The following is a 15,342-nucleotide window of genomic DNA, read 5'->3' as shown; positions in this document are numbered from 1 at the left end:
TCAACTTTGTGTACATTTACTTCATCATTGAGTGCTTTCATCTGACTCGACGTGATCTCGCTGGCCCTGCAGATGTCTATGGCCTTTTGCAATGTGAGATCCGTTTCTCTTAGAAGTCTGCCTTTTAGTTGATCCTCTCTTATGCCACATACAATCCTATCACGAATTAAAGAATCGTGCAGATCACCAAACTCACAGTCTTTCGCTTTGCTTTTCAGATCAGTGACGTAGGTGTCGATTGTTTCTGCAGGCCCTTGCGATCTCGTGAAGAAGACATGTCTGATGTACGGTAGGTTTTTTCAAGGCTCACAGTAATTTTTAAACTTGTCTTTTAGTATTTGTATTTTATTTCTCTCCTCTGCTGAGAACTCAAATGTATTACATACTTTTATAGCCTCTTCCCCCGCCACGTGCAGAAATGTAGCACACTGCACCGTCTCAGACTTCTCTGCTACTCCACTAGCTAGCGAGAAAAGTTCGAACCTCTGTATCCAGTTCTTCCAATTTTCTGAGAGATTTCCTTGCAGAATCAATGGCGGTGGTGGCTGTAACTGTGCCATCCTCTTTTTCGGCGTTTTTATCAGTTTATTCTGACACCATGTTCTGTTCTTCGTACAAACAGACGAACCCCAGCTGCTGCATCATCACATAACTTTATTTCACTGCCTCCGTAACAAACATCACACCTGACTCTGGATGTCATTATATCAGATGACCACTAGATGTCCTCATAACCACATATATGTATAACATACATAATATGTTACAACCACGCCCCCGCGCTGAACGCGCTATTCAGATTCAAACTGAAGCGCGCGGCTTGAATACGCCCATAACAGAAGAAAAAGCAGCGAGACTGTTCTTCAAGTTTTTATTTTACTGTTTACTTCGCGATGAGAGGAATAAGACATAATTAACCCCAAAAATATGTGATGTGGTTGAGGATTTGAGAAATGGATTTCCTCAGAAAAAAAAGAATGAAGCACTTTATTCAGCAGAGATCATAAACATGAGTAAGTCTCTTTTTATTTATTTATATACTTGTACTAGTTTTCACATAACGTGTAAACATTTTACTAGTTAGACTTTTTCCAAAGACTTTTTCCAAACTATAATTCCTGACTAAATATATAATCAAGTGAAACATTATGAAGTTTCAATAACAATATACAATACTATACCATTCAAAAGCTTGATGTAAATAATATAAATGTAACAAATAAATAACTGTAGGCTAACAAATTTAAAAACAATGCTGTTCTTTCAATTTATTCCCCCTAAAAAACTTTAAAAATATTCTCACCTCTTTTCAACATTAATAATAATAATAATGATGATAATAATAACAACTATAAATGTTTTTTGTAGAAAATAAGATTGTTAAAGGATTTCTGAAGGATTGTGTGACTGGAGTAATGATGCCAAACAATTTGTTTGAAAGTCAGCTTTGATTGTTCCTGATAAACTGTTTAACTGCTCCCCCAAGTGGAAATTAAAGTATGTTGTGGGATAATTAAATATATTCTAAATAAACTACAAACATAAAATTATATAGATTTATTTTGTTCTCACATTCTTTCTTGTAACTCCTTCCTCTCAGTGACACACAGATGACTGAAAGGCTCATTATGCAGCTCATTATGCAGGCCTTTGTGTTCTCAGGTGTAAATCACAATGATATTCATGATAGTTTATGCCTACTCGCATATTACTTTTACCAACAAAAAGTGTCTTAGAAAATTTAAATCAATATACTGTTTTCTGTGAGTGAGTGAACAAGATGATTTTCACATCATATAGAAAGAAAAATTCTAGGCTACAAGCTCCAGTTCTCAAAAATCCCTGGAACCATTGTTCTTTATGTGTTTTATGGCCTTATTCAAGTGATTTAACATTTTTAGTTTTTCACTAACCACGCGTAACATTTTTTTTCTCAAAAATACAATCATGTACATGCATGCATTTCACATATTATTATAGCCCAGTTTGTGCTGATTACAGTGAGATTAGACTTTACCCATTTAGGTATTTATAAGAAACTGAAAAAAGCACAAATGTCAGGGCATGACAAAACTTTTCCAGGCCCCAAAAATACCCTTAGACTCCAGAGACTCGTTCATTCGGGTGCTCATGTTGCTAACAGGGATACAACGTAATCTACTAGAGTCAATAATCACAGAGTAAAACAGAATAAAATCAAATGTAACAATTTATTATCAGTCAGGTAAATATGTGTTCTGCCAATTACATATCCAATTGAAACGTATCAAATCATAGCATTACAAAACATCAAATTCTCAAAGACTAATCTAAAAGTAAAATATGCATACCTGACCTTAAAAAATACATAGTATTGAGTGAAGAGACACACCACACTACGGGCTTTCTGGCTACAGAATCGCCCTGATCCTTTTGCTGCAATCCTTTAAATACCTCAGAACAAGACAAACATCCACCGAGATGAAGACAGAAACTAACAATTGGAATTTGATTAGGTCAGGTCCCAGACCAGGGTAGTTTACACCTCAATGGGAACAGAAGGTAATTTACATGGAAGACCCTAGAAAAGGGCACTCCCATTACAGTAATCAAAATATCTCTTAACTCTAAGGATCTGTATTATCTTTTAATCTACTTTTCTAAGGTTGAGACCATTGTACCAGTCGCCCTGAGACAATTCAAATGACACCAAACATGACTGTAAATATCACTTGAATTAATGCAGAATATTCTACTATTGGCAATTCTGAGTGAAACTAAGTGGAGGGAGTGTGATGGTGAGGTGTGAACTACTAGGTGTGGTGCATCTTCGATGGCACCATTACTTATGATGGAGGGTATTCAAGAGAGTGTTCAAATGTTAATTATCAGGAAAGTCCTTTGTTTTCTTAGGGAGAAGTCGTCCCTCAGTCCAGACGGTCCGGCCCCAGTCTTACACGGTGAGCCCGCTGATGTTCCCTGTGAGGCGGCGGGACTCGCTTCCGGCCATCACGAGACAGCGGAGCTCGCTTCAGGCCTTCACGAAGCGGTGGAGCCCGCTGATGTTCCCTGCGAGGCGGCGGGGCTCGCTTCCAGCCTTCACGGCGGCAGGGCTCGCTTCTGGCCTTCACGAAGTGGCGGAGCCCGCTGATGTTCCCTGCGAGGTGGCGAGGCTCGCTTCCGGCCTTCACGAAGCGGCAGAGCCTGCTGATGTACCCTGCGAAGCGACGGGGCTCGCTTCCGGCTTTCACGAAGCGGTGGTGGTGGCCGCTCACGAGTCCCCCGAGGCAAACCCCGTGTGAAATACGGCATGCAAAGTTTGTGGTAACGGTAGCTTTTCTGCTTGTGTAATGAAGCAATAGCACTCTTCACAGAGCTCTCGTTCTCATACATGGCATATATTAAAAACTTTTACAACTACACAACCTCAGCATGATTATGATCACTATTTTGTTTTACTAAGAGTTTTATGTTGAACCTAGGGAGTAATCTATTAGACTGTGGCAGTCTAATGCGGCTTAACCGAGTGCAACTGCTCTGACCTGTGCATATATAAATAAAACACTATTGGCTAATTTTAAAAGGGGGCGTGGTCTTCCGTTTTCAGTTGAAATTATGTCACCACAGAGAATAACGCTGCAATTTTAGGCACTTCAGGGGACCTTTAACATTATTTGTTACTTTCATTTAGTTTAAATGGAGACAGAAATAAAAAATATAAATTTAGAGCACAAAACTACAATATATAGTTCTAAACTGTCTTGTCATGTATTATAAATTCAGAGTAGTAGAAAAGGAGAAGAATTGGAGAGAGCCTGCACACTGTACTCTGTGATGTTTTATGAACAGATATACACTTAATGTTTAAATGTCTGCAGGTGTAGTATGTTTCTTGGGGTCATTTTGTACAACATGTACAGTAGCTAAAATAAGTCTTTTACCACAGTAAAGTAATTTTTACTTCTGATAATCGACTTTTCTGCTTTTATTTTCATTGCCTCTCTTTAAACCAGTTTTTCCTGTAAATTCTATTCCTGAATATTATGGTGATCAGCCAACGTCAACTATAATAGGTAACATTTCACCATGTGGTGGATTTTCCTATATTGCATCACATTTTGGGGGGCATTGAGTCCTGTTTGGTAAAGCAGAGGGAAGGGACATTGCTTTTTATCTACATTTCACAGACTTCACGGATTCATATTCATATCACCATTGCTCTTAAGAGTTTGTGAATAATTATTTTGGAAAACAGGTAAAAGTTTTTTCATCAGTACTCATTCATGTTTAACACTAAAGACATATTTGTATTGATTTGTGTTAGATAAGGAAAGTGAATCAGGCTTTAAAGTTTAAATATTTGTTAGATTGTTCAATCAATGGTGTTTATACAGTTTATTAGCTTTTATTAAACTGAACTAAGCCATTTGATATGTTTTACAGCTTAAAATGAAATATTGGGAGATGTTTCTGTTTCTTTTATCAGCGATCATAGATGTCTCAACCAATGCTCAAGGTAACACAATCATACACAATGAAGCCAAAGTATAAAAATCCATTATGTTGCATGTTTATTGGCATTTATATCATGTTTGTATATCAAATATATTTATAACGCTGGTCTGAATTTATAAATAGTTTTTTTGTTAATTTTTCATTAAATTTTATTAGCCGTAAAACCCAAATGTGGGTCTAAATTTGAAATAAAGTTAGCTGTCATTAAACTGCTCTGCTCTGCTTTATTTCAGTAAAACTGAAGTAATGACTGAATTTTATTTCTTGATCTACAGAAGTTACCTGCGAGGGGGAACAACTCATCAATGTTGACATTTTAATTGGACATCCAGGAATTGTTTCACCTTACAAACCTGGACATATTTTAGTTTTTCGATGCACTGATGTGAACCTGACGCTTAACGGACATCGAGCAATTGAATGCCAGTCAGATGGAAAATGGGATCAGCCATATCCGACATGTAGAGGTATGAAGCAATACAGTGTAATAATATATTTGCTTTAAATATATAAGAACTGTTTTTGCAATATGTTTTTAATGTATAATGTATGAAACTATATAAATTACATTCTTGATACAAAAAAGTGAAAGAAATAAAATAAAAAATAATGACAACAGTGCTATAAATTTGTTTGGTCTAATCAGATGCTCTCTAGAATTAATGTATTTTAGTGCCACTGTGCTGTAGACTCCCTTCCATAATTTAAGTAGTAATATATCTTTTTTTTTATCTTTGATATTTACTTTTACTTAAAGGGTGATGTCATGTCCTCATTATTGTTAAAGAAATCAGAAGGCAACAAACCAATAGGTCTAATACTATTCATATTAAAAAAAAAGTTTAAAAACTCTTATCTACACAATGTTCTCTGACATGAAAGGTCTTAAATACAAACCATTCATACAAAAGAAAATAAGTGTGTGATAAAAAAACAAAAACATATTTAACACTTAAATACATCATAATTATGTCTTGTACAGAAATAACTTGTAAAATAACTAAAAGCATGTGAATCTTGTTTTAGAGATTAGATGTGAAGTTCCACGTGACCAGCATCTGTCTTTCCCAGACAATTATTTCAGAGGAGATATGAAACTGGGAACAAAACACAATTACTATTGCGAGTCTGGGTATGAGAAAAAGGCAGAAGAAGCCACATGTACACGAGATGGTTGGACACCAAATCCACTGTGCACTGGTATGTTCTGTTTTTTTAATCTCACTATATGTGCAAATGAATGAAACTGGGAGCAAAAAAAAAAAAAAAAACATTAGAGATTTACTAATGCCATGCTTTCTTAGTGGTGACAGCCTCAAGAAAATGTGGACTACCACCACAAGTGAACAATGTTAACACTACAAGTTAACCATTTTAACCCTACATTGTTCATATATATTGCAAGTCAGTGCATGTATTCACTTCATGTAATTCACTTTAAGGATTAATTTTAAATTTCTGAAAATGTCATGTTAGAATCAAATTCAAGACTTTTGAAGACCTGCACAAATTAAATTAAAGTTTTAAACATTTCACATGTTGTTTGAACATAAATATCTGTTGGCAGTGTGTGTACACAACCACCCTATAATGATAAAAAAGCACTCACTTTTTTTTTTTTTTATCCCCATAAATTGTAAACAGTGTCTTCCAACTACCTGTATTCCGACTTGGTGCTAATGTGATGTCACATTAGCCACAGGCCCTCCCCTGAAAGCTGACCGACACTGCTGTTTAAACACAACCGCTCTGGGGTGCGTTTCCCAAAAGCATAGTTGCTAACTAAGTTAGCAACTTTGTTGGTTGCAATGCAATGTCCCATTGCCAACCAACTAAGTAGTAACAGGTTAGCAACTATGCTTTTGGGAAACACACCCCTGAGCGATTTATTTGTTCTTAAAGGGTGATGTTATGTCCTCATTATTGTTAAAGAAATCAGAAGGCAACAACTATTCAGATTAAAAAAAAAAAAAAGTTTAAAAACTTATCTACGCAATGTTCTTTGGCATGAAAGCTCTTAATTACAAAAACCTTCATACAAAAAGAAATAAGTGTTAAAAAAAAAAAAAAAAAACCTTATTTAACACTTAAATACATCATAACTATGTCTTGTATAGAAATAACTTGTGAGCTTCAGTCAACTACATCTGGAGTAAAAAAGATCATCCCAGAGGGAAAGACTATGTTCAGAGCTGGAGAAAGTGTGGAGATTATCTGCTCTGTCAAACGCGTTTGGTTTTTTAAAGAAACCAGCAAAAAAATTACATGCCAAGATAATGGGGAGTGGGATCATAAGCCTGGTTGTGAAGGTAAGATTATACAGAAACACTTCTGGATTTAGTGATAAACTCACTATATTATTAAAAGCATGTGAATCTTGTTTTAGGGATTAGATGTGAAGTTCCACGTGACCAGCATGTGTCTCACCCAGACAATTATTTCAGAGGAGATATGAAACTGGGAACAAAACACAATTACTATTGCGAGTCTGGGTATGAGAAAAAGGCAGAAGAAGCCACATGTACACGAGATGGTTGGACACCAAATCCACTGTGCACTGGTATGTTCTGTTTTTAAAACTCACTATATGTGCAAATGAATGAAACTGGGAGTAAAAAACAAACATTACAATTACCTCATTCTCATATTAGAGATTTACTAATGCCATGCTTTCTTAGTGATGACAGCCTCAAGAAAATGTGGACCACCACAACAAGTAAACAATGCAGATACAGTAGAAATAACAAAAAAGGAATACAATACAGGGGAGAGAGTTGAATACATCTGCTTTAATAAATACACATTGGATTCACATCCCTCTTTCTCCAAATACTTGACCTGTCAGCAAGGAGAATGGAGCGGGAATATTACGTGTTTAAGTAAGTATGAAAATGCTGCACCATACATATCATACATATACATCATGATGCAATCTTGTAGTTTAAGTTGTATGTTGTGATGATTGCTTAATTAATGTTTACTGTTACACTGATAGTGACATGTTGGGTTTATTTCAGAGCCCTGTACAGTGACAGTGGATATAATGAATGAAAGAGGTATAGAGTTGGCCTACACTGATCAACAAAAGTTGTTCGCACCACATGATGATCACATCACCTTTAAGTGTCAGTGGGGCAAAAATTCAGTAGGTTTTACCCCAAGACACAAGTGTAATGATGGAGTGATGACTTTGCCAAAGTGTGTGTGACAGTGGAAATAAAACATAGATGAAGCATCAGCTGTACTACTAGGCAAAAACAAATGGAGCAGATAAAAAGAATAAAAAAAATCCCTATTCAGTTTGTCGGTTTTTGATTTCTTGCAAGTAAAAGCAAACAAACAAACAACTAAAGACATACTAAATGTATAATTCTTTAGATGTATGAAAATTATATTAACATTTTAACCCTACATTGTTCGTATATATTGGCAGTCAGTGCATATATTCACTTTATGTAATTCACTAAGGATTAATTTTTAATTTATGAAACTGTCATGAAAAAAATGTGTGTCCTGGTGGAAAACAAAGACTTTTAAGAGGAAAATTACATATTATTATCATTATAACCAGTAGATGGCAGCAGAAGATCACTTATTAGCTCTGTTCAGGGTAGAGTCCTGCACGGGTTCGGGTACCCACGGACAAATTTGGCTGAAACGGGTGAAAAATATACAACTGTGTCGGATACGGGTGCGGGTCGGGTCGGACACAGGGGAAACACGGGTCTAAACACGGGTTCAAAACAGTCACGTGCAAACGTAAAAATAGGCCTATGTTTCACTTTTAAAAAATCACAACCGCGCGAATGACTGAATGAGTCATTAGTTAACAGACGTAAAAGATCAGTCAGCTGTTTTTTTTTTCGTTGTTTTTGTTTTCCGTATATATATATATATATATATATATATATATATATATATATATATATATATATATATACAGTATCTGAATTAAAATGTGTTTGATTTAAGCCTATTTCAAAATTTGTGTCATAAAATTATATCGCGCATACAGCTCAACTATACCGCGATCGTTATAAAGGTGTTTAAACAACAATAGCTACACTTCCACTTGCATGTATTTGACAATCGGAATATCAGATATTTCATTACATAGCTAACACATTTGTGAATATGGGCCTAATCTAGGCAATCCAGGGTTGTTGTTGTTGTTTTTTTAATTGCATCTGAAAATGACTTTGTGCAGCTCGTTCACATGTGCGCTCTGGCGCAGATCCGCCTCTCGCGATGCTCAGCTGTGGACGATTTAAAAATGGGTGCGTTCAATTTGAAGCACAACCTCAAACGTTGGTATGATTCGCTCTTTTGTTGTTCTGTTTTCTTTCAGGATCAAAAATACAACAAATTAAAGCGTTTATCTGTATTTCCGACTGATGAGAACTATGCATATACATTCATAAATCAGTCAATTTTGTATTTTAATATGATATATTTTATTCTAATGTGATCAGTGACTCAAGCACTGATGGACCAAGAGCACGTATTTCGACATTTGCAGTAAAAACGTAAAATATGAATTCTCAGAAAATGCATTTAATACCAATATATTGAAATGTCTGTTTATATACTCCATTAATAAAGGAATCCAGACATTGGAAAAACGTCAGTCCACATGCGTTTTAGATTTAATATGAGGGAAATAGACATGCATGTATGCGTGACACAAAAAATATTAAACTTTTAGGTAACAAAATATTTTTTAGTAATTCTGTCAATTAAACTAAGGTAATTACATTGTCTGCTATATATTTGTTTCTTATTTATTAAATACGGGCAATTGATTGATAAAACATTGATTATTTTAATTAGTGCAGCTGTCGGAAAACGGGTCGGATGCGGTTTAAAGCACTTCGGGTACCGGCGGGTGCGGATTTACAAAATCGGACCCGTGCAGTTCTCTGGTTCAGGGTATCTGCAGGATTTTTAGAATCAAATGTAAGACTTTTAAAGACCTGTAAAGACCTGCACAAATTAAATTAAAGGTGACCTCTTATGCAAAATTCACTTTCATGTGTTGTTTGAACATAAATGTGTGTTGGCAGTGTGTACACAACTACCCTATAATGATAAAAAAATCACTCACTCCTTTTTTTATCCCCATAAATCATAAGCAGTGTCTCCCAACTACCTGTTTTCTGACTTGGTGGTAATGTGAAGTCATATTAGCAACAGGCCTTCCCACGAAAGTTGACAGACACCGCTCTGAGCGAGTTGTATACAGTCCACCCTTCCTGCACTGATGAGAATGTCTCCCAAGTGTTTTAGGTGTTCTGTAGCTGGATATATGGATCTACATAGCTCTCCTCTACTCCCGAATTCTGAGCCGCAGAAGAAAAGGTGGGTTAATTTTGTTTACGAAGAAAACGCTCCTTCATCTCTACCGAGATTTGTGGAGCAGTGCCAACTGTTCATGATCCAGCTACAGCTCCTGAAGAAATAAGTATCACGCATAATTTTTCCAAATGGCCTTTCTGAAAAAGCTTCGTGGCACTCTGTAAGGCTAATAATGTTGCTAAGGGTGTACTCACACTAGGCACGGTTGCCATGAACCGGGCCCGAGTACGATTGTCCCCCCTCCCCACTCCCCCTCTGGCCTGCACTCACATAGGAGGGTTTCAGCATTCGTGCCGGAGCACGCTTACGTCATTATGGTGCGCGACGGTTTCGGGATAAACAGGAAGAGCGGCTGTGAACACAATGGAGTCCATCGCTCTGTTTTCTTTGTGGATAATTTTGTGTCGTTTGGTCCACGGTGGTCCACAGCCCTCTCACAGCCTGTTGTTAAAGAGATGTGTCGCCTTAGTGGCGCGAAAATTTTCACGTAATTGTGCTGCTCGTATGAGGAGGTTTGCAAGGTACCAGCTGAGCTTTTGGAGCGTCGCAAAACCGTGACGCCACGCGTCCTGTTCCATGCTCCAGCACGGTTAGCGCTCACACTGCATGCGAACCGCGCCCGAGTCCAACTGCACCGTGCTCTGGCCCACCTCTTCCAAGCGGGCCAGGGCCGGCCAATCGAGCCGCGCCTGGGCACGGTACGGAGCACTCACACTAGTCAAACGAACCGCGCTTTGGTGGTCAAACGCACTCGGGCACGGTTCAAACTGGCTAGTATGAGTACACCCTTAAACTACCATTGTCTGTCTGTTTTCACTGATAATGCCTTTACGTGCTACCAGAATGATCGTTAATAGGAATGTGGGAGTTAAAACTGCAAATGAAAGCAATGTGAAGTCGACCGCTGGAATTAGTCGAGCTCATAATCACAAGTGGGGCTTATAAAGTTTGTAATAGAATGCAATAGAACCATTAGTTATTTTTATCACGTCGTGCTCCCATCTGTGTAATTCATAAAGTGCATTTTCTTTCAGCACAGTAGAATCAGATGACTGACTTTGAAACCAAGTGTGTTTTCTGTAAAGATAGCAGGCCTTGTACTAATAGTGGAGTGTTTATTCACAAAGGCTAACACTGATATTGCAGGAGCTCATATCCTAAAAGTGAAATTTTAACAAGCTATAAAAAATTATCTGTAATGTATTTTGAGCTAAAACTTCACACACACCCACACTCTGGGGACAACAGAGACCTATTTTACATCTTTTAAAAAAGGTCATAATAGGTCACCTTCAAAAGTATCAATTATATTAATTTAAACAATTATCAATTAATTGTTATATTCATTAAATAAAAAATCCTCCGAACCTACTCCGGGCAATAGAGTCCATGTACTCAGGAACAAGGGCCAGGGTGGTGACCCCAGATGGCAACAGTGAGGAGTTTGACATCCTGGCTGGAGTTATGCAAGGGGACACACTAGCCCCCTTCCTCTTCATCATAGTCCTTGATTATGCGCTCAAGAAGGCAATCAGTGGGCGAGAGCAGGAACTTGGCTTTACGCTGACACCAAGGAAGTCAAGTCGACACCCGGCAGTAGTCTTGACAGACCTTGACTATGCAGATGACATCAGTCTGCTCTCCGACAACATGGAACAAGCACAGGAACTACTACACAGGGTAGAGCTAGAGTGCACCAAGGTTGGCCTTAGGATAAATGCAAAGAAAACTGAGGTCATGACCTACAACGTTCCACCAGATCATCAACCTCTGATAACAGCAGGAGACACTGTGCTGAAAGAAGTTGAGGACTTCAAATACCTGGGCGCATGGGTCAACTCAACTGAGCAAGATCTAAAAGTGAGGAAGGCACTTGCATGGAGGGCCCTGAATGGCATGAACAGTGTATGGAACTACAACCCGAATTCCGGAAAAGTTGGGACGTTTTTTAAATTTTAATAAAATGAAAACTAAAAGACTTTCAAATCACATGAGCCAATATTTTATTCACAATAGAACATAGATAACATAGCAAATGTTTAAACTGAGAAAGTTTACAATTTTATGCACAAAATGAGCTCATTTCAATTTTGATTTCTGCTACAGGTCTCAAAATAGTTGGGACGGGGCATGTTTACCATGGTGTAGCATCTCCTTTTCTTTTCAAAACAGTTTGAAGACGTCTGGGCATTGAGGCTATGAGTTGCTGGAGTTTTGCTGTTGGAATTTGGTCCCATTCTTGCCTTATATAGATTTCCAGCTGCTGAAGAGTTCGTGGTCGTCTGTGACATATTTTTCGTTTAATGATGCGCCAAATGTTCTCTATAGGTGAAAGATCTGGACTGCAGGCAGGCCAGGTTAGCACCCGGACTCTTCTACGACGAAGCCATGCTGTTGTTATAGCTGCAGTATGTGGTTTTGCATTGTCCTGCTGAAATAAACAAGGCCTTCCCTGAAATAGACGTTGTTTGGAGGGAAGCATATGTTGCTCTAAAACCTTTATATACCTTTCAGCATTCACAGAGCCTTCCAAAACATGCAAGCTGCCCATACCGTATGCACTTATGCACCCCCATACCATCAGAGATGCTGGCTTTTGAACTGAACGCTGATAACATGCTGGAAGGTCTCCCTCCTCTTTAGCCCGGAGAACACGGCGTCCGTGATTTCCAACAAGAATGTCAAATTTGGACTCGTCTGACCATAAAACACTATTCCACTTTGAAATAGTCCATTTTAAATGAGCCATGGCCCACAGGACACGACGGCGCTTCTGGACCATGTTCACATATGGCTTCCTTTTTGCATGATAGAGCTTTAGTTGGCATCTGCTGATGGCACGGCGGATTGTGTTTACCGACAGTGGTTTCTGAAAGTATTCCTGGGCCCATTTAGTAATGTCATTGACAAAATCATGCCGATGAGTGATGCAGTGTCGTCTGAGAGCCCGAAGACCACGGGCATCCAATAAAGGTCTCCGGCCTTGTCCCTTACGCACAGTGATTTCTCCAGTTTCTCTGAATCTTTTGATGATGTTATGCACTGTAGATGATGAGATTTGCAAAGCCTTTGCAATTTGACGTTGAGGAACATTGTTTTTAAAGTTTTTCACAATTTTTTTACGCAGTCTTTCACAGATTGGAGAGCCTCTGCCCATCTTTACTTCTGAGAGACTCTGCTTCTCTAAGACAAAGCTTTTATAGCTAATCATGTTACAGACCTGATATCAATTAACTTAATTAATCACTAGATGTTCTCCCAGCTGAATCTTTTCAAAACTGCTTGCTTTTTTAGCCATTTGTTGCCCCCGTGCCAACTTTTTTGAGACCTGTAGCAGGCATTAAATTTTAAATGAGCTAATTAAGTGGATAAAAGTGTACAATTTCTCAGTTTAAACATTTGCTACGTTATCTATGTTCTATTGTGAATAAAATATTGGCTCATGTGATTTGAAATTCCTTTAGTTTTCATTTTATTAAAATTTAAAAAATGTCCCAACTTTTCCGGAATTCGGGTTGTACAACCTTTCCCGCCAAATCAAACTCAGCTTCTTCTACGTTCTCCTCTATGGCAGTGAATGCTGGACCCTGAATCCAACCTTAGAGAAATCCCTGGATGGGTGCTACACCAGGATGCTACGTGCATCTGTGTAATTCATCTGTGTAATTCATAAAGTGCATTTTCTTTCAGCACAGTAGAATCAGATGACTGACTTTGAAACCAAGTGTGTTTTCTGTAAAGATAGCAGGCCTTGTACTAATAGTGGAGTGTTTATTCGCAAAGGCTAACACTGATATTGCAGGAGCTCATATCCTAAAAGTGAAATTTTAACAAGCTGTAAAAAATTATCTGTAATGTATTTTGAGCTAAAACTTCACACACACCCACACTCTGGGGACAACAGAGACCTATTTTACATCTTTTAAAAAAGGTCATAATAGGTCACCTTCAAAAGTATCAATTATATTAATTTAAACAATTATCAATTAATTGTTATATTCATTAAATAAAAAATCCTCCGAACCTACTCCGGGCAATAGAGTCCATGTACTCAGGAACAAGGGCCAGGGTGGTGACCCCAGATGGCAACAGTGAGGAGTTTGACATCCTGGCTGGAGTTATGCAAGGGGACACACTAGCCCCCTTCCTCTTCATCATAGTCCTTGATTATGCGCTCAAGAAGGCAATCAGTGGGCGAGAGCAGGAACTTGGCTTCACGCTGACACCAAGGAAGTCAAGTCGACACCCGGCAGTAGTCTTGACAGACCTTGACTGTGCAGATGACATCAGTCTGCTCTCCGACAACATGGAACAAGCACAGGAACTACTACACAGGGTAGAGCTAGAGTGCACCAAGGTTGGCCTTAGGATAAATGCAAAGAAAACTGAGGTCATGACCTACAACGTTCCACCAGATCATCAACCTCTGATAACAGCAGGAGACACTGTGCTGAAAGAAGTTGAGGACTTCAAATACCTGGGCGCATGGGTCAACTCAACTGAGCAAGATCTAAAAGTGAGGAAGGCACTTGCATGGAGGGCCCTGAATGGCATGAACAGTGTATGGAACTACAACCTTTCCCGCCAAATCAAACTCAGCTTCTTCTACGTTCTCCTCTATGGCAGTGAATGCTGGACCCTGAATCCAACCTTAGAGAAATCCCTGGATGGGTGCTACACCAGGATGCTACGTGCAGTGCTTAACATCAGCAAGAGTGAGCATGTAACCAACAAAATCCTGTATGAGGGAGTACCAAGAGTGAGCAATAAGATTGCTGTGAGGAGAATGAGACTTGCAGGACATTGCCGAAGGCATCGAGAGCTGCCAGTCAGCAAGCTGGTGCTATGGGAACCAACACATGGCCATCGGTCAAGAGGACGTCCCACGCTAACTTACGTGGACATACTCAAGAGGGATGCAGGAGCCCAGAGCACCAATGAACTGGCAAGATGCATGGAGAATCAGGATGACTGGAGGCAACGATGGAAGGCTCGTCTGAGGACGACCTAGAGAGATTAAATAAAAATATATATTTTACTAACTTAATTTTTCTAATTTTTACAATACATAATCTTCTTGTCGATCGAACAGTTCACATTTAAAACTTTGCACATTTGCACTAAAATATGGCTAGATTTTCGCACTGGTCTGAATAAAAACAGCAGATGGACTTATTGAAATTGCACATTGCACATACAGTACACAAAATAGCACAACACCTGAATGTGAAACATGCAGCGCTCATGTTTATTTAATGCAGTGGTTCTCAAACCTCTCCATAAAGTACTCACAGCACTGCAAAGTTTGTATGTCTCCCTGTATCTGACAAACCAACTTCAGGTCTTGCAGTCTCTACTAATGCACTGATGAGTTGAATCATGTGTGATAGATGAGGGAAACATACAAACTGTGCAGGGCTGGGGGTACTTCAGGACAGGTTCGAGTACCACTGATGAAATGAAATCATATCCTTATTAATCATATATTTTTTA

The 15,342-nt window shown here is 38.6% G+C and overlaps 2 protein-coding genes across 16 annotated transcripts in view; both read left to right on the top strand.

Moving 5' to 3' along the window:
• Nucleotides 1-15,342, top strand: part of LOC132159950 (complement component receptor 1-like protein) — a 217,702-nt gene that overhangs the window by 92,079 nt on the left and 110,281 nt on the right. For 9 of the 15 annotated variants that reach the window (XM_059569631.1, XM_059569638.1, XM_059569633.1 and 6 more), the window contains 3 exons: nt 5,521-5,694; nt 6,612-6,803; nt 6,881-7,054. In XM_059569631.1, coding sequence (XP_059425614.1) covers nt 5,521-5,694; nt 6,612-6,803; nt 6,881-7,054 — 540 coding nt within the window. Of the gene's footprint in view, nt 1-4,769; nt 4,962-5,520; nt 5,695-6,611; nt 6,804-6,880; nt 7,055-15,342 lie in introns of all 15 variants that reach the window. The other 6 variants (XM_059569632.1, XM_059569644.1, XM_059569639.1 and 3 more) reach the window with 6 other exon arrangements.
• The window catches only part of LOC132159954 (E-selectin-like), a 159,477-nt gene continuing 148,215 nt past the window's right edge, over nt 4,081-15,342 (top strand). The window contains exon 1 of the mRNA XM_059569647.1: nt 4,081-4,206. The gene's annotated coding sequence lies outside the window, so the exon portion shown is untranslated. The remainder of the gene's footprint in view (nt 4,207-15,342) is intronic.

Source organism: Carassius carassius, chromosome 16 (genome assembly GCF_963082965.1).
Source record: "Carassius carassius chromosome 16, fCarCar2.1, whole genome shotgun sequence".
Lineage (NCBI taxonomy): Eukaryota > Metazoa > Chordata > Actinopteri > Cypriniformes > Cyprinidae > Carassius > Carassius carassius.
The sequence above is the reverse complement of the archived record's forward strand: the minus strand, read 5'-3'. Positions and strand labels throughout refer to the sequence as shown.